Below are 25,351 nucleotides of genomic sequence, written 5' to 3' on the forward strand. Positions count from 1 at the left end.
CCTTTGCCCCTTTACCCCACTCCCTACCCTCTTCCCCTCTGGTAGTCACTAGTCTGTTCTCTTTATCCATGTTATTTGTTATCTTCTACATATCAGTGAAATCATGTGGTGGTCTTTCTCTGTCTGGCTTATTTCACTTAACATCATACCCTCAGGGTATGATCTATGTTGTTGCAAATGGGACGATTTTGTCTTTTTATGGCTGAGTAGTATTCCATTGTGTATATATGTTCCGCGTCTTCTTTATCCATTCATCAGTTCATGGGCACTTCAGTTGCTTCCACACCTTGGCTATTGTGAATAATGCTGCAATGAACATAGGGGTGCATAAGTCTCTTTGGATCATTGATTTCAAGTTCTTTAGATAAATACTCAGTAGTGGGATGGCTGGGTCATATGGTATTTCTATTTTTAATTTTTTGAGAAATCTCCATACTGTTTTTCATAGTGGCTGCACCGGTTTGCATTCCCACTAGCAGTGTATGAGCATTCCTTTTTCTCCACATTCTCTCCAACACTTGTTGTTTGTCTTGGTAAGTATAGCCATTCTGACTGGTGTGAGGTTATGTCTTATTGTAGTTTTGACTTGCATTTCCCTAATTATTAGCGATGTTGAACATCTTTTCATGTGTCTGTTGACCATCTGTATATCTTCTTTGGAAAAATGTCTGTTCACATCCTCTGCTCATTTTTTGATCAGGTTGTTTGGTTTTGTTGTTGTTGTTGAGTTGTATGAGTTCTTTATATATTTTAGAGATCAACCCTTTGTCCGATAAAAAGATTTGCAAATGTTTTCTCCCAGTTGGTGGGTTGTCTTTTCGTTTCGTTCATGGTTTCCTTTGCTTTGCAGAAGCTTTTCAGTCTGATGTAGTACCATTGTTTAACTTTTTCTTTTGTTTCCCTTGCCCAAGTAGATGTATTTGAAAAGATGTTGCTAAGACCAATGCCAAAGAGGATACTGCATATATTTACTTCTAGGAGTTTTATGGTTTCAGGTCTTACATTCAAATCTTTAATCCTTTTGAGTTAATTTTTGTGTATGGTGCAAGATAATGCTCTACTTTCATTCTTTTGCGTGTGTCTGTCCAGTTTTCCCAACACCATTCATTGAAGAGACTTTCCTTTCTCCATTGTATGTTCTTGGCTGCTTTGTTGAAGATTAACTGTCCATAGATGTGTGGTTTTGCTTCTGGACTTTCAAATCTGTTCTATTGATCTGTTTGTCTGTTTTTGTGCCAGTACCATGCTGTTTTGATTACTACAGCTTTGAGGTATGTTTTGAAGTGAAGGATTGTGATGCCTCCAGCTTTGTTCTGTTTTCTCAGGATCACTTTGGCTATTCAGGGTCTTTTGTTGTTCCACATAAATTTTTGGATTCTTTGTTCTACTTCTGTGAAGAATATCATTGGGATTCTGATTGGGATTGCCTTGAATCTGTAGATTGCGTTAGGTAGTATGGACATTTTAACTATATTTATTCTTCTGACTCATGAACATGGAATATCTTTCCATTTCTTTATGTCTTCTTGAAATTCTTTCAGTAATGTCTTATAGTTTTCAGTGTACAGGTCTTTCACCTCTGGTTAAGTTTATTCCTAGATATTCTATTCTTTTTGTTGCAATTGTAAATGGGATTGTATTCTTAATTTCTCTTTCTGCTACTTCATTGTTAGTGTATAGAAATGTAACTGATTTTTAAAAATTGACTTGTACCCTGCAACTTTGCTGTAGTAGTTGATTATTTCTAATAGTCTTCTGGTAGATTCTTTAGGGTTTTCTATATATAAAGAACCATGTCATCTGTCGACAGCAAGAGTTTCACTTCTTCCTTTCCAATTTGGATCCCTATCATTTCTTTTTCTTGCCTAATTGCTCTGGCCAAAACCTCCAGTACTATGTCAAATAGTGTGGTGAGAGAGGGCACCCTTGCCTTGTTCCTGTTCTCTGATGGTTTTCAGTTTTTCACCATTAAGTATGACGTTGGCTGTGGGTTTGTTATATATGGCCTTTATTATGTTGAGGTACTTTCCTTTTGTACCCATTTTATTGGGAGTTTTTTATCATAAATGGATGTTAGATCTTGTCAAATGCTTTTTCTGCATCTATTGAGATGACCATGTGGTTTTTATTCTTCATTTTGTTAATGTGGTGTATCACATTGTTTTATTTGCGGATGTAGAACCATCCCTGCATCCCTGGAATAAATCCCACTTGACTGTGGTGTAGGATCCTTTTAATGTATTGCTGTATTCGGTTTGCCAATATTTTGTTGAAGATTTTTGCATCTATGTTCATCAGCGATATTGGCCTGCAATTTTCCTTCTTTGTGATGTCCTTACCTGCTTTTGGGATCAGGGTGATGCTGGCCTCATAGAATGAGTTAGGAAGCACTCCATTTTCTTCAATGTTTTGGAATAGTTTGAGAAGGATATGTATTAATTCTTCTTTGAATGTTTGGTAGAATTCTCCAGAGAAGCCATCCAGTCCTGGACTTTTGTTTCTTGGGAGGTTTTTGATTACTGTTTCAATCTCTTTACTTGTGATTTGTCTATTCAGATTCTCTATTTCTTCTTGATTCAGTTTTTGGGGGTTGTTTGAGTCTAAGAATTCATCCATTTCTTCTAGGTTATCCAGTTAGTGGGTGTATAGTTTTTCATAGTGTTCTCTTATAATCTTTTGTATTTCTGCAGTGTCTGTTGTAATTTCTCCTCTTTCATTTCTAATTTTATTTATTTGAGCCTTCTCTCATTTTTTCTTGGTGAGTCTGGCTAAGGGTTTGTCAATTTTATTTATCTTCTCAAAGAACCAGCTCTTAGTTTCATTAATCCTTTCTACTATTTTTTTAATCTCTCATTTATTTCTGCTCTGGTTTTTATTATTTCCCTCCTTCTACTGACTTTGGGCTTTGTTTGTCCTTCTTTTTCTAGCTCTGTTAGGTGCATTTTGAGATTTTCCTTGCTTGCTGAGGTCGGTCTTTATTGCTATGAATTTCCCTCTTACGATCACTTTTGCTGTATCCCATAAGAGTTGGCATGTTGTATTTTCATTTTCATTTGTCTCCAGGTATTTTTTAATTTCCCTTTTGATTTCCCATTGATCCGATTGTTGTTCAATAGCATGTTGTTCAATATTCTCCACATATTTCTGACTTTCCCAGTTTTTTTCTTATGGTTAATTTCTAGCTTCATAGCATTGTGGTTGGAAAAGATGGTGGAGATGATTTCAATCTTCTTAAATTTATCGAGGCTCACCTTTTTCTCAACATATGGTCTATCTTTGAGAATGATCCACGTGCACTTGAGAAGAATGTATATTCTGCTGGTTTTGGATGGAATACTCTCTATATCTATTAAGTCCATCTGATTATTTCGTTTAAATCAACTATTTCCTTGTTGACTTTTTGTTTGGATGATCTGTCCATTGATGTAAGTAGGGTGTTGAGGTCCCCTACTATTATTGTGTTGCTGTTAAATTCTCTCTATAGGTCTGTTAATAATTGCTTTATGTACTTTGGTGCCCCTGTGTTAGGTGCATGTATATTAATCACTGTTATGTTCTCTTGGTGGAATGTCCCTTTTATCATTATATACTGCCTTCTTTGTCTCTCATTGTATTTTTTAACTTGAAGTCTACTTTATCTAAGTATGGCAACACCTACTTTCTTTTCTTTGCCGTTAGCTTGGAGTATTGTCTTCCATCCCTTCACTCTAAGCCTATGTTTGTCTTTAGAACTGAGATGTGTTTCCTGGAGGGAGCATATTTTTGGGTCTTATTTTTTAGTGCATCCAGCTACTCTGAGTCTTTTGATTGGAGAATTCAATCCATTTATATCTAGAGTGATTATTAATATGCGAGGGCTTAATATTGCCTTTTTATCCCTTGTTTTCTGGTTGGTTTCTGTTTTCATTTTTTCTCTTCCTTTGTATTTCTGATTGCCATTTCATTTTGGTGGTTTTCTGAGGGGGTTTTATCAGTTTTCTCTCTTTAAGTTGTGGCTCTGCTCTGATTTTGTGTTTACTGGTTACCGAGAGGATTATATGAAAGATCTTGTAGATGAGATAGTCCATTTTCTCATAGCCTCTTATCTCCATTAACCTAAGCAGCTTCTTTCCCTTTCCTCTCCTATTCTAATTGTTGTCACAAATTGTTCTGTTTTAATGTTGTGAGTTTGTGATTGAGTTGAAATTTTAATCATTACTTTTGATGCTTTCTTCTCCTTTAAGTTGTAACTGAGTCTTTGCCTTCCTGTTCTGGTAGAAAGCTGCAGTTTTCTGATTATGTTTGTCTATTTATGTCCTTGATCAGAGATTTGTAGACCTTTGCCTTTCTGTTTCCAGTGTGAGGGCATCTTTAATTATGTCTTATAGGGGAGGTCTAGTGGTGATGGAGGTCCCTTGGCTTTTGTTTATCTGGGAAAGCATTTGTTTCTCCATTGTATCTTTTGCTGGATAGAGTATTCTTGGCTGAAAGTTTTTTTTTTTTTTCAGTATTTTGAATATATCATTCCACTCTCTCCTAGCCTGTAGGGTTTCTGCTAAGAAATCTGCCGACAGCCTGATAGGGTTTCCTTTGTAGGTTGCTTTCTTCTGCCTTGCTGCTCTTAGTATTTTTTCTTTGTCATTGACTTTTGCCATTTGTACTATTGTATGCCTTGGAGAAGGTCTTTTAGCATTGATGTGATTCAGCGTTCTATTAGCTTCCTGTATTTGTAAATCTGGAAACATCCCAAGGTTTTGGAAGTTCTCAGCTTATTTCTTTGAACAGGCTCTCTGCTCCTTTCTCCTTCACTTCCCCCTCTGGAATACCTACAATCCTTATGTTGCTTTTCCTAAGTGAGTCAGATATTTCCTGAAGAATTCTTTCATTTTTAAAAAAAAATCTTAGTTCTATCTCCTCCTCCAGGTGTAGAATGTCTATATATTTATCCTCTAACTTATTTATTCTTCTCTCCATAATAGCAGTTCTATTTCTTAAGGCTTCTAGATTATTTTTTATTCCATTAATTGTGTTTTTCACATCCAAGATTTCTGCTTGATTTCTTTTTTATAGTTTCAATATCTTTGGTGAAGAGATTCATTTTATTTCTGAGCTTATTAATTTGTCTTTCTGAGTTCTCTTGTAAATTGCTGAGTTTCTTTATGACAGCTATTTTGAATTCTCTGTCATTTAGGTTGTAAATTTCTGCATCTTCAGGATTGGTTTCTGGAGAATTGTCATTTTCCTTCTGGTCTGAATTGTTGCTGCAGTTTCTCATGGTGTTTGACAAACTAAACTTTTATCAGGGCATTTGTGGTAGTTGCAGATTCCACCTGTTATCACTTGGGGGAAGCAGGAGCAGAGTTTCTGGTCCCACCCCATCTGCTGCAAGCCATGGGGATAGTATGGGTGCTTGCCCAGGCCTAGGGAGTGTCCAGTCGCTTGTGTGGACTGTGCTTGGTAGCTGGGGCTTCCTTGCTGGACTGAGATAGGGCCACTCCTTGGTGCCACAGGGGAACAGTGGGCTCCCCCTCCCTATGGGAAAGTGGGCCAACGTCTGCTTCTGCCTCTTCCCATGGCCACCTGGGACTTGCTCCCTCCCTCGGGGCTCAGCGGCACTATCGGTGCCTACGCAGGCCTGAAGTGTACCTGCCCCAGTGTGTAGATCTGCTGGGGCATCTGCTTGCAGTCAGGGCTGCTCTACTTGGTGGGTAGGGCTTCCTTGCAGGGACCAAGCTAGGGCTGCTCCTTGGCGCCGCAGGTGCATGGTGGGCTCCCCCTCCCTGCTTGGAAATTGATCATGAGTGGGCTAATGGCTTCCACTGCCTCTTCCCACAGTCACTGTGGGACACATTCCCTCCTATGGGGCTCAGCGGCACTATAGATGACTGTGCAGGCTTCGAGTGTGCTTGCCCAGCATTCAGATCTGCTGCAGCCTGAAATGTGTGTGTTTTTAAAATGGGATTATGTACTTAAAAGTTGCATTGTAATTTGATTTTTTTCTCCTATAACTTTAAGAACTTCTCTCCATACCATTGAACCATCTTTTACAATATCATCTTTAATGGCCACAGAAGAATTAGTCATATGGATGTGCTATAGTTTTTAACTAATCCTCTACAGTCAGACACTTTGATTCTTTCTTTTCTAATTCCTGTTTGCCCTTAAAATCTATAACATGAACTCTTTGCTTCTCTTTGATAGTATAATTAACATGACCTCCCCAAGACATGAGGGCAGAGGCAGTGCTGTCTTTCTTCCTCATTCTTGCACCATCTCTGAGTGGATTTCCAGGTAAGTTTCTTTATAATATACCCAAGTATTAGTTATTTGTATCAATAGAGAGGAACATGAGCACGCAGTGCACAGTGGCATAGCATTGTGAACTTTTCTAGAAGATCAGTTGATGAGAAGCGGGAAATAGACTGGAAGTCTCCATGAAGATTAAAAATCATATTTTCTCCTGTCTACTCAATTAAGACTCTTTCTAATCTGCTATCTGCTACCAGATATAAAATCCCTGGAAAGGCAAGTTTGATTGATTGGTTGATTGATGTTTTTTTTAAGTGTAAGCTTGGTACTTACTCAACACAGAAGGCATTATCAGCTTCTCTAGGACCTGTGATAGGCATTGTGAATTATTCAGTGAAATATTAGAGGGTTTAGTAGAGCAATTAGGAACGTTGATAAAACCACTCCTTTCTTTACCACCTTTCCATGTCTCTCTCTCAGAGATGTAAGACCGCATCTCTCTAGCTCTCTGTACATAAATAAACTAAATCTCTCTGAGAGAAGTGGGACATGGCAGAGTGGAGGGAATCTCAGAGGAGGAAGCAGAGGAAAAAGACTTTATGACAGGGCCACATGAACGGCCAATTCTGCCATCTTGGGTGGCCTTGGCCAAGGTCCGAAGGAGTTTACTCCATTGTCTGTAAGATAAGATCTACTATCTTAGAATCCATAGATAGGGTATAAGATCTACTTAAAATGTTTTATGAGTTGGTCAAAGAAACTGGATACTGCCTTCAATGATTATGAAATGGCTAAATATATTTTCTTTGCAAATTTTCTTTATTATGATGAATTCATTTGCTTTTTAAAATCAACTTCTGAAGTTGACAATAAAAAATACATGCACACGCACACATAAACCAAGAGGATTGGACTTCTGTTTATATCTAGAATAATATTCCTTCACTATGTTTTCATTGATTCATAGGATTTACTGAGACTGATCCCAAAGCCAAAACAAATGGGTTACTTTATCACTTCATGTCTCCTTTTGCACTCTCCCTGCTGATGTCCTTTCCTGCTTGAGACTAAGGTCTGGATATTTCTAACAGATTCCTGAACTCAGCATTGTCTTCTACATGCTCCAAGTATTTCCTGACCCAACCAGCTGAGTTTGTTGTGTTCTTTTAGGGCCTGCTAGCTCTAGCTAGCTGGATAAACTAATTTGTTATTGTTATAGTAGGTGTTAAAAGTGAATGTGTTCAGGGAATAAAAATCAGCAGGGAATCTTTCATATACATAATATACATAATTTTAAGCCCCATAGCGGGCCAGGATCAGAGGAGACCTGAAAACTATTGATCGAATGGGTGGCAAACTAGTGTTTTTATGTTTTAAGCTACTGCCAATTCTCATAGTTACAATGAATCAAACGCATTCAGTGAAAATTGCAGCAACTCAAGCATAGAGCTTCATGGCTTGTTTCTAGTAATCAGACTAGCAAGGGCTCTTGATGTCGTGGTCTGTTAGCGATCAGGCTGCTGACCTGGGATAGTCCTGAGGTAACTCTTGATGAGCACCTGTCACTAATTCTCTTAATAACTTCTTTGCTCTTGATTTTTGGTACATTCTTTTCAGGTTTCTTCAGTTATCTGAGTGCTCCGAGTGAGGAAGAAGTCATTGGAAGACTCGATGAGGATGTGATTCTCCCTTGCTCATTTAAGAATGGGTCTGAGGTTGTAATTCACTGGAAGAATCAAGAAACCCACACTATTTACTCATACTTCAAAGGCAGTGACCATTTGGAAAAGCAAGATCCCAGGTACACAAACAGGACATCCCTCTTCCATGCTGAAATTCACAATGGGAATGCCTCCCTATCTATTAGAATATTAAGGCTTCTGGATGAAGGAATTTATATCTGCTATGTGGGAACAGCATCTGGAAAAACCACAAAGAAAGTGGTATTAAAGGTGGGAGGTAAGTGTGCATGTAGAATTTTATAAATCAGCAATAGTATCATTCCATGTTTTTCTAAAATGTCTTTTACTTAACATGCTATAGGCTTCCTTCCAAGTCAATTCATATGAATCTACCTCATTATTTTTAACGCATAGTATCTCATAGTGTAGACATGCTATAATTGATATACCCAAGCCCCACTGGTGGATATTCAGATATTTCCAGCATTTTACATTACAAAAAACGTTGTGATGGACATCCTTATATTTAACACTGGGAAATGATCTGAAAGGGCAGTATCAGAAGATTTTAATATGTTACTGCCACCAGCAGCATAATAGTATCCATTTTCCCCTAGTCTTATTAGCACCTAATGTTATCAATCTTGAAAATTTCTTGGATTGTAATTAGTCTTTGGGTGGTGAACATGATATAATCTACACAGAATTCGAAATATATTACGATGTACACCTGAAATTTATATAATGTTATAAACCATATAAAGCAGCAATGCTGCTGCAATAAAATAAACTAAAAAAAATTTCTGCCTATATGATGGCTAAAAAAATATTGAATTATTGATTTAAATTACATTCTTCTGTTTTCTAAATGAAAATTTTCCTATTACATGCATTCCTGTTGTCTGTATTAACTTTATTTATGGGGGGAGGGGTATTTTCTAAGGGGTTGTTTGGTCCAGCACTGGTTCCATCTCCCTCTGCCCCATTTAGTGCTTCAGACCTTGACTCAGAAATTTAAGAATTATGTGTACACAAAGAGTCAGAAAGGCTCACAGTCAGGACCTGAAGAGTTCAGAAAGCTGCATGAGCTCTAGTGTACACAGACTTTGATGCCCACATTTTGTTTGTTCAGGAAGGCCGTTAGATTTCTTTCTAGAATTCTTTTCAGTGAACTGAGATTGCCAGTTGCTATGTATCCATGAATGTTCTTTTTTCTCTTGTGGATAACTATACAGTATCTTAAGTTTCTACGGAGTTTTTGCTTTGTTTTTCCTTTGAGTAACTGCCAGGTTTTGCTCATAAAGCTTAGCTTTTTATTTCATGGGTATTAAAATAATGTGTTCTACACAGATGGCCTAAAAAGAAGCTAATAATGACGGTTCTTCATGTGACCTCCTTTCTCTTCCATAGCTTTTGTCACACCTGTGATGAAGTATGAAAAGAGGAACATGACCAGCTTCTTAACATGCAGTGTGCGAAGTTACCCTCATCCAAGTATCACATGGCAAGGGGACGAGACACCTATCTCTGAAAGCACTCTGGAAGAAATCGAGTCTTCGGGGTGTTTTCATATTTACAGTACAGTGAATATTACAGGATCAAATTCATCTTATGAATGTGCTATTGAAAATTCATTGCTGAAGCAAACATGGACAGGACAATGGACAGTGAAAGGTGGGCTCTATAGGACTTTCTGGGTACATGAGCTGTCAGAGGTTCGGGGGAACGGGGATTGATTTATAGGGAAAGGAAGAGAAGAGAGAGAAAATCCATCTGTGGCAGTTAGAAGACAGACTGGAATCCCAGGTCTAATAGTTACTGGCTGGATTCCCTTAAGCAATCGTTTTTACTTCTGAACGTTAGTTCCTCATTCATAAAACGGAAGGAATTCCCACCTTGCTAGGTGTTTATAAATGAAGGAAAATATTTGTGAAACAGAAAGCAGCAAGCCTATCCATGAATATTACTGTATTTCTCCATTCATCCTTCAAAAAGATTTTCGACCTGCATTGCAGTTGAAAAGATCAGAGGAGAGGGGCCGGCCCAGTGGCCTAGCAGTTAAGTTCACACTCTCCGCTTTGGCTGCCTGAGGTTTGCTGGTTCAGATCCCAGGGGCAGACCTATGCACTACTTATCAGGCCATGCTATGGCAGGCATCCCACGTATAAAAAGTAGAGGAAGATGGGCATAGATGTTAGCTCAAGGCCAGTCTTCTTCAGCAAAAAGAGGAGGATTGGTGGCGGATGTTAGCTCAGGGCTAATCTTCCTAAAAAAAAAAAATAAAGAGAACAGAGGAGAAGGAAAAAAAGCATATCTATTAGCAGATCACAACCTCTGATTCTTGCCCATCTTTCGACTAAACAAAAACTAATTAGTACTATTGCTTCTGTTTAGTTTCTTTGTATACTATTAGCCCATTAGTCTTTATCAACACCTCTATCATAGCATGAGCAGCTTTCAATGCTCCTTCCTCTCATTTATTTGAACAAACCCAAACTCTGATTGACCTCTATATCTGTAACATATGTTTAAGAAAAGATTAAGGGGAAGAAAAATTAATTTGACACTGTTTACCCAATTCCAAGGAAAATTATTTTTATATTTCATTAGAAGCAAAGCAATTTTTCCGTAAATCTCCATTATATGGGGAAAGTGGAGGTTAGCTATTCTTTTTGGTCTTCTCTTCCCTTGAGTTTTATATTTTCAAAATGCTCACCAAGAAAACACTACACTTATGAGTGACTCACCACCTTTACAGGGTTTCACTGTTAAAGGCATGGGCACGCAATGTTCACTTTTCATTAGCCAGGCAGCAATGGAAACATGGGAAAGGGTTCAAAATGTTAATATTAAGTTGTAAACATTTTCTTTAGAAAATTGTAGTTTCTCATGTTTGTTCAGAATTAATATCCTGAAGCACCACCAGTTCCTCAGGCTTAACACTATTTTGTCTTGTTGAGGGTCTGTTATGTGCCAAGCTTTGTCACTTTCAGACTGTGAACTTAGAAACAAGGACTCTTACTCATTTCTGGATCCACAGCATCTAGTGCAAACATGTAAAAATAAAACTAAACCGGGAAGTAGCATACAAAGAGAGTGATTAATTCTGTTCACTGTGATTGGGTATGAATGGGGTTATCACAGAATATATGCTCAAGGAAGTTGCATAAGGGCAGAATTTTTAAAGAGTAGAAGGAAATTTCAGGAGAAATAGGCATTGCAGGTAAAAAGTGCAGAGGAGTAAAATTGCCTGGATTTGTGGGAATATAAGCGATCAAGAGTGAAACTAAAGTATTGAGAGATAAACCTGGAGAGGGAGGCAATACCAGACCAAAGGCCTTTATCTTGCTAAGGAGCTTGAACTGCGTTCTGGAGGTGGTGTGGAGCCAGAGTAGGAGCAGAACATCAGAGAGATCCCAGACTTGTATTTCAGATGGCTTTCTATGGGATCACTCTCTAGCCGGTGGCCTGGAAAGTAGGTGAGTCTAGAGCCAGAGAGAACAATCGATGGTAGTTCATAGAGGCTAGCCTACAGAACTACAGACCAGGGACAAGATGGAACTGGGTCTGGAGGTCCAAGCTGAGAATACCCAGCAGAGACCCTGCCCTAAAAGAGCTTGGTCCAGTGGGAGATGACCCGCATACGGTTGGAAATACATACACACTTCTTATGTGCAAGAAAAGAGACTTTGTCCAGAAAGAGGGATTAAGAAGTGACTGAGACCATAAAAGAAACAGAGACTACTGGGGAGTAGATATAATAAGAGGAGAGTCCTGGGGAACACCAGCATTTGAGGGGTCAATGGAAGAAGAACACTGAGTTAAAAAGACTGGTAACTGGTAGCAACATTCATGAGTGCTCACTGTTAAAACCCAGGTACATCACCTCTGGAGCCTGCCCAGGCTTAGGCCGCCTTAAAGGCCTAAACTTCACCTTGGTGGGAGAGTAAAATAGCGGTAGTAAAGATTTTCTTTTGAGAAACTCCACAGCATAAATATCTAACTGCTTTTCAAAAAGGGTATTTTCAAAGATATTTCTACATGCATTTCTAAGTGTAACTTGGAAAATTTCTTTGAAAATTTTATTTTCATTGGTGTTTCCTTTTCTACCCTGTTGTTAGATGGCCTTCATAAAATGCAAAGTGAACACATTTCACTCTCATGTCAACCTGCAAGCAACATTTCTCTACCAAATCAAAACTTCAGAGTCACTTGGTCCAGAGTGGAAAGTGGGAATTCCTCCATCCTGGCTTACTTTCTGAGCTCCTCACGAAATACGATTATCAATGAACCCCGATTTTCATGGAACAAAGAGCTAATAAACCAGAGTGACTTCTCCTTGACTTTGAGGGATCTTAGAGTTTCAGACAGTGGGGAATACTTGTGCAATATTTCTTCAAGCAATTATACTTTACTCACCATCCAAACACTGCATGTAGGTAAGTTACAAGGAGGGTTGATAGCGGGTTTTGGCTATAGCAGTAGAGATTGTGAATATCAAGTAGGGAAATTAGATTGGCATTTAAAAGCTATCTTAGACTAGTATTTCACAAAATATTATCTACAGGGATGCTTCTGGTCAAGATTGTAGACAACCCTACCTCCTTCAACCACACAGAACTCCTATATTGGGGGAAAAAAGATATTAGTCCCACAAGATTTCCTCTTCAGGGATTCAGAGCTTCAGAAATGAAGAGGAAACATACACCTTTCAGTGACTCTGTGGGCTGAGCATCTTCAATTCCTTCTTACTATTGTGCCTAATGTGTGCCTTCGGGCCTGGGGTTTTGCAAGCTGAGGCTGCAGGCACAGTAGGAAGTTAGACTTGGGGCCCCGCTGGATGCTGGGGAATCATGGCACTATCTGTGAACCTGGTGGAGATAGTCACCAGAGGACATTTGAAACACTAGGTGTATGGCTGATTCAGCTCATTGATAGTTAACTGCCAAAACTCAGTATTCAAAATGTTTCTAGTCCACTATGTAGAGAGCCATGCAGTGTGTGCTCATGAAGTTGACTTTCTAGGAGGGCTGTTGATCCCCTTACCCTTGCTGTCAACTTGACCTCGTGGGAGCCCATGGCAGGTCTCTTTCTACCCTTCAATAAAGATATGTGTCAGTGGAACATATAAATGTTTTAGAAATATCTCTATCATTCTAGTTGTGAAAACTAGGAGGAAGAACGGATTTGGAGGTTTGGTGATTCTATGGAGTGAGATCTGGAGATAAGAGCACAGGCTTTCCTTAGGTCAAGTGGTCTTCAGATAGATAGAAGCTTCTAGACAGTGAGTGATAACAACACTCCCTTTGTAGAGCTGCCACTTTGAGAGTACTGAAAACTGGGAGGCATTTGAAACTCCTATTTTTCTCCAAGGCAGGATTGTCAGTTTTATGTAAAATACAGTTCAGCTCTCATTCTGTTTTTTTAAATGTTGCCTCATGTTGGATTCATTTTGGAGTGCAGAAAAATAATCAGGAAGAAATAGTCTGAAGGCCACGTATCACCCATCTTCCTAATCAGAGATTTCATTTTCAGTTTATACAAAGCGAAGCATCAGGACCACGCCATCTCTGACAAAGAAAAGAAGCTTTTCAGAACCTCTCATTCCCAAGTAAACCCTGGCCCATTGAGACTGGTAGAGGGTCTGCCCACACCTCCCCTCAGGAAAAGGCCTGTAGCAGGAACTCCCCCAGCAGCGCAGAGAACACGGTCAACAGTTCTGGTACCCTAGACATCATTCTTTCAAGGAAACTTGGTTTTCTATTCTGAATGGCAATTTCCTACTTGCTGCCTTGCCCAGGAGATGCTACAGCATCTGAAAAGTAGGCCCAGCTAGGGGGGCTTCTCACTCCTGGAGTCTAGATCTGCTCGATAAAGGTTGCACTGAATTGAATGGAGTTAAATAATTCTTGCTAAATTTTGCTGCTGACTCAATATGTGAAGTTGGACAAATCTCTTTACAGATGGGGGAAGTTTTTAGGGCCATGGCTCAAGTAAGAAGAAGCCATTCCTGGCAGGATTTTCTTCAGGAGGAAAAATATGCATAAGAAAACACTCTAGAAAGTCAATTTAACATTTCTACTTAATTGTCCCTTCTTTCCATGGGTATAGAGTTTCAGAATGACACAAATATGTGGAAAGATTAATGTTTTATTGGTTGCAAACATTGAGTATGTTCATAAAAATTGACATCCGTTATACAAAGCTACTCATTTTAAAGGATAGCCATAAACATTTCCCCCCTGAAGTGGCCTTCGTGCTCTAACGCTTGCTCCCTGTTCTTTGGTCGAACATAGATCACGAGAGTTGCAGAGTTCTGACTTTGGTTACTCGAGGTCTCCAAGGCTCTGCCTTCTGCAGTCCCCACTTCCTTTAATACTAATTACAATAATTCTGGTTCCAGTCAAGACACTGGAAAAGGTTCAGGCTTCTTCAGTTATTCCTGAGGAGCTCCAAGCACTCTCTGTTGTCCTGGTGGCCAGCTGTCACCTCTCACTCAGTGCCATGGCTCCTACCCAGCTCTTCTCCTCACCGCTGCACATCTCATCACTATTCCTCTAGGACCCTATCTTCTCCAGGCCAAGCGGGGACTGAGCCCTCCCTTCACCATCCAAGGATAATGCAGGGCTGAGGCTCATCTCTGGTCAGAATCATTCCTTTGTAAAAGTGTGTTAACTCTTTTTACAATATAAAACAATAGAAGCTTAAAATGCATAATAGACTCATTGCCTCCGAAGTTTTTCAGACTCTTCTCTCTCCGGACTCCCACCCCGACTAAGCCCCAAATTTGTTAATATTACAGCTTTTGCAGGTTTCCCACAATAAGCTCATTGAGACTGGAAGGTATTTATGCTCATGAAAATTTCTCTGGTCCAGACAGGGCTCTTGGCCTTATCTTTAATGGGCCTTTTCCTTATGAAAAGTGTTTTCGCTAATATGAAACCTGCCTCCTGCCTAAAAGGCAGAAACAAATAGGTTTAAAAATAGTTAACATACTCTACCCTTTCACCCGCGTTTTATTTTTTTGCTAATTTTTCTTCCAGTTTATAGGTTTCTTGTTTGTTTTATTTAGAACTGAGTCAAAAAAGAGATATCTGGAAAATTCTGCTTCCAGTGATGATTCTGGTGATTGTGATTGTGGTGATTCTGGTGCTTTTAGTATTTCACAAAGTCCCTGCATCAAGAAGATTCTACCGTTTCTGCAGAGGTAATAGCTCATGGAGAACCTGTGATCCGTCCCTGGGTGTTCAGGTAGAGGTGCATCAAGGATGGCATGCAACCACACACCTACTGCTGCTGGGCACGTAAACAGATCTGAATTTCCTGGAGAGTCGTTTGTAAAATTTATCAGCAATCCTTTAAAATACTCCCACCTAACTATTGTGCTTTTAGGAATTTATCCTGCATCAAATGGTCAGAGTCACACCAAACTATATACAAGCACATTCTTTGCAGCACATTGCTATTACTTCCAGTTTTCCTACTATTTCTTTTTTTTTTCTTTTAGGAAGATTGTCCCTGAGCTGACATCTGTTGCCAATCTTCCTCTTTTTTTTTTCTCCCCAAAGCCCCAGCACATAGTTGTATCTCCTAGTTGTAAGTCCTTCTAGTTCTTCTATGTGGGACGCCGCCACAGCACGTCTTGATGAATGGTGTGTAGGTCTGCGCCCAGGATCCAAACTGGCGAACCCCAGGCCACTGAAGTGGAGCGCATGAACTGAATCCCTCAGCCACGGGGCTGGCCCCCTACTATTTCAATAAATAATAGGAACTTGATCAAATTAACTGAAAATCACACGTTACTTGTTTGTCTTTTTTTTTTTTACTAAAGAAGAGGAAAAAAATTAAATCTGGCAGTAAAGTAATGCAATTATCTTGCATTGAAAAATATCTGGAAAGAATGAAGCCAAAGCTTTAAAAACGGCTGCCTTTGGAGAGAGGTTGCCCCTTCTCCACCACCCCCCTGCCCAGGGGCTTCTGTTAGGTCTGGGCTTCCTCAAGCCCCTGGGCTCCCATCCCTGGGCTCTGTTTTCTCTTTCTTTCAGCTTTGCCTATAGTTGCTACCACTCAAAATAGCATTGACCTTTATGGACCATTTTATTTTAATCCTTATTAAATTTTTTAAAAACCTTTCCTAAATTTTCTGCAACAAACCTGTATTACTTATTTGATTACTTATAGTAATTAAAATGTTGCATTAAGATGCCATGGTCACAGAACTTCTTAAAAGACCTTGCTTTTGTCAACAGAATTAGATCTACTTATTTCCACATTTTACAGATCAGGAGACTGGAATCCAAGAAATTAACTCAAATGCTAAGTATATGTGTAAAACAGACTTAAGGACCCAAGCTGACCCAGCTAACTGGTGGCCAGGGGTAGATCTGGGCCCCAAGAAGCTCTCCCTTATTCCGTAATCCCCCTGAGAAGGCTCTGAGTATCCTGGGAGGTGGAGATAGATTCCATGTCCCTTCTTCTTCTTGATACCTGCCTATTGCCCCTGCTGAAGTTAGGGGATTTGCTCATAGTAGAAACTACTATTGAGAGTAAGATTTTGAGGGTGACAGTGAGCCAGAGTTCCACCATTTCTAGCCCTGTGATTGTACTAATAGGCAGGCTGGTCCCCTTACTTGTTACTCCTGTCCCTTAGCTGGCCAGAAGTATGAAAAGATGGCAGTCTCTAGTTTGTCTCCACAATACAACCCCTGACCTAATATAATGATACTTGTGACTGGATTAGGTTCAAATTATAGGAGACAGGGGCACGAAATGCTGCTCAAGAATGACAGTTTAGTTTCTATATTGGAAGTATGCATACGTCAGGTCTCAACAGAGAACACCTGGCACGCTCAAAACTACAGAGGGGAGCACGGAAGACAGTGCACTCCCCCAGGGCTGGGAGCAGCTGATATGCTAGCAAACCTAAACTTGAAGGGAAACGAGAGGGAGCAACTCCCAAAACCTGGAATGAGAGAGTCAAGTAAAACCAGCTGCCTTGTAAGGAGAATGAATGACCTTCACTTGAAGGACACAGCCAGACCAAGGCGACCTTCCAAGGAAGGAGCTGGAAAAATAAATACCTGATTTTGCTCTTCCCTCCCTCTGATCTCCACCCAACTGGAAGCCAGAGGGAAGAGACACCCTGCAGATAGAACTCATCCAGGTCAGCTTCCCACGGCAGAGAGCAGGATGGATTCTGACACTGGAAGAGCAGTCAGGAGACATCAGCAAAACAGTGTCAGGGTATTGGCCACTGTTTTTAAAAATAACGTTCTATAGTTCTGTAGTCAGGTGGGCTGAATGTATATTTCAAGCTGCTACACTAAAAATCACAAAACCTTGTCAACCTCCAGGTCCCTGGTTGTAGTTTCATACGACTATGGTTTATATATTTTCTTTGTAAATTCCCTTTTCTAATAAAAATACCCTTAGTCTATGATAAGTATAAATTATCCTGGATTTTAGCAAGGCCCAGAAGGAGGGCTTTACTGAAGAAAGAACATTGTATCCCTTTTTCCTTAACTGTCACCTCTTTGGCTGCTATTTTCCATTGTTAACAGTTGGTAGGAATCAGGCCAACAATCCTAAAGAGCCAAGAATTCCTGGCCTGGTTGAACTGCCTTCATCCCCATTTTGGAGCGCCTGAATCAGCCGTAAGAATTTATCGCTGTTTGTTTCTGATGAGGTATTTCTACCCTCAATGAACTTTTAATGCTGTTTGTTAGAAGAAAGATATGAAAAGGGAGTAATTAAGGTGATTCTAATAACATAATTATATTGAGGTAGGGATAAGGGAGAATGAGTGTTTGCAAAGAGATATTTTTAAAGTTTGTTCTCTTCTTTCCTGTAGCATGGGATCCTGTCTCCACTGATGAGAATGCTCGTAATACAGAAAACAGGGTAAGTCATTTCCTTTATCAAACCATTTCTAGTATAAGAATGCTACCGTAAAACGGAGATTGATGTTTTGATTGATTCACGTATCGCCATGCAAGACTTTTATAGAGAAAAAAAGGCAGGAGAGATTGCAGGATAACATAAGAGGAAAAAAATACAATTAGCTTTCCCCAATGTCTATCATTAACAGCCTTTACTTGCTTAAATAGTGCTTGCTCTCCTCATCTCCTATTATTATCTGAAGAGAAGATCTCACACGGCTCCATGCATATGAGGGTGCACCAATGTACTTACTCTTCTATGGAAACACGAGATTGTATAGAAGTGGAAAGAAATACAGATGAAGTGGAGAAAAGCAGACTACCATTTCTGCCTAGACTCAGACTGCTGATCTTCTAGGCTTTTCCAGCCATTTCTAGGTTCCTCAGGGACAGATAATTCACTTATGAATTACAGTTGGCTTATATACTTCCTTGTTGCTGCATACTTTTTATTATTTGAGTCCCATTAATCAGAATATAAATAAGAGCAAAGAGTAGGGTAAGCTTGTTTATCCACTTGTTAAAAACTCAGGAACACCTACCAGGGAGATTAAATTTGACTGCTAAGACCCAGACTTTACTTATTTTGTAACTGTCTCATGGATCTCTGATTACAGATGCAAACAATAGCTGAAGATCCCCCCTCCCCAAAACCAAATTAAAACACAACCATCATTAAATGCATAAGATAAAAATGGTCATTCTGACATGAACAACGGCCATATAGAGTTCATTTTTCTTGGTTCTGGGATCTTTGAAAACAGCCAGCCAGTACAAGAAATGAAACAGGACTGTGACAACACATCACAAGTGTCCCTAAGATCCAGTGACTTCGCATCCTCTGTCTTCACTGTGATTCCAGCAATGGCCATCAGGACCTGACAGTTCTACCCTCGCAAAGACTTGTAACCATTCTCTTCTCCAGTGTCACATTCACTCTTCAAGACTTAAGCATCATTCACTGACCCTCTACCTGCATCAAGGTTATAAATGCCTGGATGTCCAGAATTCCAATTCAACTTAGAAAAGAACTGTCTCATTCATTGACATACTACCTCAATCAGCCCAGGAGGCTACAGTGACATTTTCCCCAAGAACTCGGAAGGAATGTATCACTAAGAGTTGATTCAAAATCTGATCCACTAATGATGAGTGAGAGAGCAGGTAGGAGCAGAAGTCACCATAGTGAAAAGGTGAAAAACCAGGGCCTGGAAACCAAGGTGGTTGATTTGCTAAGGGACTGTACTCTAGTTTTGGTTATATCAGCTTAACCAACTAGATCTACTTTGGTGAGTCTTATGTACCCAGGGAGTAGGAATGTCAGTAGTTCTAAACTGCCTAGGGCAAAGAGCCCTGTCAACTCAGGAACTGACATCTCTGGGATTGAGTTAGACCTTCCAACACCAGGTTTGCATAGCTGAGTGACCCTAGCTATGAAGATAATTTGGTTCACTCTTCTGGCTCACTTGTCATATTGTTAATCAGCCTTCTAATAAATTTAGACATTTTTATTAAATTTAGATTTATTTTTATTAAATTTATATTTTTAAAATTTCTATTAAATTTTTATGCAAGGGGAGAATGGATAGCCCAGCTGACTTGATCTGTTCGCGTAATTTTAATCATCCATTTGTATAGAAAAAGTCTAACCAGGATTTTTGTGACTTATTCAATCAAGTTTTGGAACCTAGAGTTTACAGGAGAAAACCAACCCTGAATTGTACGTTAGTGCTGGCTGGTCCAGTTTTCTCTGTCAGCTGGCCTTAACGTCACAATCTCATACCTTGTACATAGTTTTGTTTTTGCTGATTCTATTTGCTACAATGCTGTGACAGGTGTTCATCATAAACTGTCAAGTATTGAGGATGGTATCGTAAAGAAAAACTTTTAAAGGGACATAGGACACTTTGTGAGGAGAAAATGCTCAGAACTGCTGTAGTCTTCTTACAATGATGAGGGGTACAAATTTAAAAACAAAACCAACACATTGAGGATGGCAGACAAGAAAGAATCTGGGTCCTTCCATGTTGTTGAGTTGATCTTAGAGCCACCTGTATGAGTCGGGGTTGGATCAGAGAGGCAGACTGTTGAGAATGACAGAGAATAAGGATTTATTATGGGGATTCAACCTTACACAACTGTGAGTACTGGTGAAGAAGTGGATGCCAGGCTGTCCCCTCTGCATCTGCTGCTGGACCTGAAGTCACTGTAGGTCCTCTGGGGCAACCATAAGGAAGGAGAGCTGGACATGGAGTTGAGGATGACCTGGAATCCATACGAACAAACTGGAACCCACACCTGTCTCCCACGGCCTCCCAGGTCAATGCTGTGGGTGACCTGCAACAGAAGCTGGTGCCCGTTGCCATGGAGCCACACACACGCCTGGCCAGAACCGTGAAGCTGAAGGAGGAAACTGACAGGAGCGGGAAGAGCTGCTCGTCCAGGAAGCCGTTGCTGATTTCTGCTAGCTCACCTTTTTTGGCCAGGGGTATTACTTTCCAGCTGTCATGGTGTCTGGGGCCATACACTGACCTTATGAGCATATAATAAACAGCTGCTCCTTCACTTCCGCCTCTCAAATCTGGTGCAAATTTCTCTTGTGACAAACTCCAATCCAGAACCACAGAGAGAAAAGAATTCTGGGAAATGTCCCTCCAGTTTGGCTAAATTGGCACAATACAAGCCAGGATACCACCTATCATTGAACTCAATGTCTTGTGTGAGAAACTGCTTCAGTGTTTAAGGTCTGCACCAGCATGCAGCCTACATGTGTGTCGATTAGGAGAGTTTACCTACAAGTTCAAAGTGCCTAACTGTAATTACACGTAAATAACAACACTAACATAAAAGTTTATCAACTCCCACCGTTAGTGGCTAAAAATGTAGACTCATGGAGGTAGGGATGAGTCGAGCAAAGTTCACTAACTTCAGCAACAACCATTTACCAACATGCCCTATCCCCATGGACCACGACTGCTCTCAGGATGCCTTCTGTGAGTATTACTCATTAAGATGCAATATGGACAAAAGAACAAGTATTCATATATTTTTTTAACTTCCAAGTTTGAAAGATTCTTGGATCTATTTAATCTTTGAAATGTTTGCTTGTGTTTGAGGATCACAAAATCCCCATTAACCTTGGAAACAACGATACTCCCTTTAACTACTACATTTTTCTAATCTCCTTGTTTAAACTGCTTTTCACCTAACATAAAAACATGGGTTTTTTTTAATGTTTGTTTCAAATGCAACTTGAGTTTTTGGCCATAAAATGGTGCCTTCCTGGTACGTCTCCAGCCACTGTCCTTCATAAGCGAGGGCTGCTTATTCTTCATGAACCTGAAAAACAGGGTATCAGTGTGTTCTGTGAGATCCCTGTGACTTACACCAGTGGAGCACATGCCTAGAACCAAGCCCAGTCTTTTCCAGAGGTAAGCAGGCCTTAGCCAGCTCTTCATTAGCTTCAAAGGGAGGCAGGGAATCACGGCAATTATTCACATTATAGAAGGCAGACCCCATAAGTCACCCCAAGGGCGAGCTCGGTCACTCTCAATTTGCCTTGCTGGCGAAGGCAGTGCCTTCTACAGAACACCCCATGGGGGAAAGACTGTGGCCACATCACCAGTTTGCCCCACGGCCCTGACCTAATTCCATCAGAAAACCTTTTCCTAATGACAGTTGAGGGATTTTCAGGCTTTCCTTTTGTGAATGGGCAACAATTAGTCATTGCAGTGCCAAGGACGGTTTCCCTATTCATCTCTGGCCTCTCAGAAGCAATTTCTGCTTCACTCATTCTATTCTTTGTGGAAACAACTGTGACAAAGTCGAATGCATTACATCTGTTTTGGAAGCCCTTCGACCTCCTGCAGCTGAGTGCAGTCGCAGCACGTGTGAGGCGTTCTCCTAAACAAAGCCATTCTGTGGGGCTGCTGGGCTGGCTCTGCACAGAAGACCCCAGACCCAATGCCAGAACGCTTCTCAAATTGAGGCCAGGGTTCGGTCCACATAACTGGACTTCTCCATCTAGGCCTGATCCCTGAGACAGCTATCCAGGCATCAATAAGAAGTCTCTGGAGTCTGCCAATGGCTTGTGCTTCTCATTTAGATCTAAATATATTCACTATAACCAACTTTAGTTTCTCCTTCAAAGGAGTTCCTTTTGACCTCTGTTAAGGTAGTATTTATTATTGGCAACCCTATCTACTTATCTTGCAGGGTGACTAGTAATTCACTTATAATAAATTAGAAAGAGGACCAGGCATCTACCAAAGTTTCAAAAATGAAACGATGGTGCCTACTGTAGTAGGCATTGTGCTAAGTGCTTTATAGGCTTTCCTTGAAGGCTATCCAATCTCCTTTAATTCTCCTGTCCTAAAGCAAGATCTCATTGAAAAACTGTGTTCCTGGGAAATCCAAGTGAGGAAGCTGAGGCTTCTGTGACTGCTATGGTCTAAATGTGTCCCCCCAAATTCATGTGTTGAAATCCTAACCCCCACAGAGATGGTATCAGGAGGCAGGGCCTTTGGGAGGTGATTAGGTTATGAGGGTGAAGTCCTCATGAGTGGGATTAGTGCCCTTAGAAAAGAGACCCCAGAGAGCTTCTTCCCCTCTTTCCACTACATGAGGTCACAGCGAGAAGAAGATGATCTATGAGGAAATGGCCCTCAACAGATCTTCCAGCACCATGATCCTGGCCTTCCCAGCATCTAGAACTGTGAGAAATAAATGTTTGCTGTTTATAAGCCTCCTAGTCTCTGGTGTATTGTTATAGCAGCCTGAGCAGACTAAGACACTGGCCCTGCCAAGCCTACAGTTCAGTGTTTCTGACATACCTTTTTTCCAAGCTCTTTTGCTTTAATCTTGAGTTTATTGACTTGAGATTCTGCTATCTCTGCCCTTTCCTTAGCTGCGTTCAACTCATGTTGCTGCTTCTTATACTTAGAGAGGTATTGATTGGCTTGTGCTTCCTATAAAAACAAAAAAATGAAAAAATAAACCCCTGCGCCTACATAGTCATATTTTTTCCTGTTCTGACATGAGAAAGTTGAAAAATGTAGAAGGAATCTAAACTTCTGAGTATTGAATAGAATATCGTATTTTGGTATGATATACAGGAATTCAGACTTTCTAGCAGGCACAAGATCCATTTTTATAACTGTTGTTCCCTGGAAACAGAGAACATGGTTGGCCCTCTCCACCAACTGGATGTAGTCCAGCTTTCATAGATTTGGTAAGTGATAGAATAACCACAGTTTGTTTTATAATCAGTTCAACATCCTAGTCTACCTCTGGGTATAGGGGGCTTGTCTTTGCAATTATATGTGGCAACAGGTAATTATTAGACATAGCAGTGTTTTAGCCCAAATCATTTAAATAATCAATTCAAAACCCCTCGAGAAATATTATTATTAGGCATAAGCCAATATATATGGCACTTATAAGTCACAGTCCATGAACTATGGATACTAACCCAGGATTAGCAAGTACATTTCAAGTGATGGTGGTTATGTCCACAGCCATTTCCAGGCTCATCAGGAGACAGGACTGTGAACTGCATTTATGCTCACCCAAGGTTTTAGGGTGAGGAAGGCCCCAGGGTGATTACCCAACCAAAAGTTTGCCATCCCTACATGATTCCACGCTCTTGCTGGGCTCATTTCTTGCAAGGCACATGTTTGGGTGTAACCACAAGGTTGAGGAAGAGCACTCTGGCTCCCTGGAGGGAAAAGTAGCACAAATTTTCACCATGAGTGATAATTCTACCTTGAAAAAAACCAGAGGATGAGCAGACTTTAAGCTGAGCTGGTCCTCTCTGATAAGCTGCTCCTCTAGCTTAGGGCCACATATCTCCATTAATAAAAAAAAAGAAAAAGAAAAATGCTGGGAAATCCACGCGGCTGCAACTGTCCTAGGTACTTACCACCGTCTCGATTTGCTGCTTGTAACTTTGCACTTTCAGCTGAAGATTATCCGTCAGAGTCTGCATCCTGCTCAGATTTCTCTTGTCTTCTTCTGCCTGAAATGCACAGGTATGTATGTGAAGGTGATTTGGAGGATCCAGCAACTGCATTGGGAGTAGCCTCACGTGAGGAAGTAAGAGTAAGGAGACTTCATTAAACACCACGTTAGAGTGATGATTTGAAAAATGGTTTAATTCTACTCATCCAGAGTTACCAGAAATTAATAAACATAGCTTTGAACAATGACAGTCATTTCCCCTGATCCACCATAGAACTCGCATCCTTTGCTAAAACTGAAGTTAAAGCTACTAGTTTCAATCTGGGCTTTGGCCCTCCCACCCCAACCATCTGCCTGTGGTTTCTCAGTCCTGTCCCGTCCACTACCATGCCCCCTGCTCACCTCCATGGCAATCAAACCAATGCTTCTCTTGAACTTGCTAATTGACCCTTGGCTTTGGGTAATGGAACTATAGGAAAGGTAAGTTTTCTGGGATTCTGGTGGGGGCATCAGCAGAGATAGTGAGGAAAAACCTATAAGCTGTGGGACCCATGTTGTGAGCTTTCTCCTTGCTTCTATTGCAACCCAGGCTTGGGCTGGAGAAAGGAAATCTAGTGAGACAGGTTTTCAACAGTGTTCCATGGAGCCTTAGGTATTGTGAGGAGAAAGGAGGGGAGAGGCAGGCAGGTAGGTAAGGCTCTACATGTCCCCCCCTTTTCCACACCCTTTTAACTAGAGTATTTCCACTTTGGAAATGTTGAACTTCCTCAAGGAAGAACGTATCTCAACCAGTTGAGCTTGTGAACATGTTTAGTGCCCTGGTTTTTGTGGCTGCCACCAAGGGAACCCCTTTGAAGGCTTGGCTCTGGTGGCCAGCAGGACTGCATCAAACAGAAACAGTTCTTAATTAGCCACCCCCACCATCCACCAGGGCACAGTGCAGAAGCAGCAAACTGAAACACCCAGCCTTTCCATGAAAAAGGCCAATTTATTTATCTTAGTAGCTGTGCCCGAGGGGCAGGTTTCTAATTTAACACATATCTAGGGGCTAACTACAATCCTCTCCAGAGATTGAGGAGGCCTGCAGGTGCCATCTTCATGCTTTCCATCTGCCCCACCCCAGGTTGCTGGTATCTCCAAGAAAGGAGCTCGTGCATGAGTCTGATGTCCTGGCTTTTGTGGCTGATGCCCAGAGGACACATCCCTTGATAGCCTGGCTCTGGTGGCCAGCAGGGCTTGTGTTCATGGGTTCAATAGTATGGTAGCAAACAAAGAAACAGTTCTTAACTAGCTATCACCTCAAGGCTCAGCACAAAGGGAACAGAAATGCCCATCTCCCTGTCTTCCCCTGAAAGAGGTATATTTGCATATTTTAAAAGCTCCTGCCTGAGGGTCTGGCTTCCAATCAGGCTGCATCTAGCTACTGACTGACATCCTCCCCTTTGGGACACTAACAGGTCTTGGACACCCTCAACTACTGGGAGCCACCAAGAACAAAGAAGCCTTCTTGGACAATCACAAAGGTTTCAGAGACAACCAACAGCT

At 40.7% G+C, this 25,351-nt stretch overlaps 2 protein-coding genes across 28 annotated transcripts in view; one reads left to right on the plus strand and one right to left on the minus strand.

Moving 5' to 3' along the window:
* Positions 1–20,413, plus strand: part of HHLA2 (HHLA2 member of B7 family) — a 78,969-nt gene extending 58,556 nt beyond the window's left edge. For 26 of the 27 annotated variants that reach the window (XM_070508728.1, XM_070508735.1, XM_070508727.1 and 23 more), the window contains 6 exons: positions 6,181–6,270; positions 7,846–8,187; positions 9,321–9,584; positions 12,032–12,349; positions 14,983–15,117; positions 17,761–20,413. In XM_070508728.1, the coding sequence (XP_070364829.1) occupies positions 6,207–6,270; positions 7,846–8,187; positions 9,321–9,584; positions 12,032–12,349; positions 14,983–15,117; positions 17,761–17,861 (1,224 nt within the window). In that variant the 5' untranslated portion in view covers positions 6,181–6,206 and the 3' untranslated portion in view covers positions 17,862–20,413. The remainder of the gene's footprint in view (positions 1–6,180; positions 6,271–7,845; positions 8,188–9,320; positions 9,585–12,031; positions 12,350–14,982; positions 15,118–17,760) is intronic. The other variant, XM_070508743.1, reaches the window with a different exon arrangement.
* Positions 20,414–20,870: 457 nt separating this feature from the next.
* MYH15 (myosin heavy chain 15) overlaps positions 20,871–25,351 on the minus strand; it is a 124,410-nt gene continuing 119,929 nt past the window's right edge. Inside the window, exons 38-40 of the mRNA XM_044771643.2 lie at positions 23,769–23,864; positions 22,681–22,815; positions 20,871–21,187 (exon numbers count right to left, since the gene is read on the minus strand). Of these exons, the coding sequence (XP_044627578.2) occupies positions 21,173–21,187; positions 22,681–22,815; positions 23,769–23,864 (246 nt within the window). The 3' untranslated portion in view covers positions 20,871–21,172. The remainder of the gene's footprint in view (positions 21,188–22,680; positions 22,816–23,768; positions 23,865–25,351) is intronic.

The sequence above is a fragment of the Equus asinus genome, chromosome 5, assembly GCF_041296235.1.
Source record: "Equus asinus isolate D_3611 breed Donkey chromosome 5, EquAss-T2T_v2, whole genome shotgun sequence".
NCBI classification, from domain to species: Eukaryota; Metazoa; Chordata; class Mammalia; order Perissodactyla; family Equidae; genus Equus; species Equus asinus.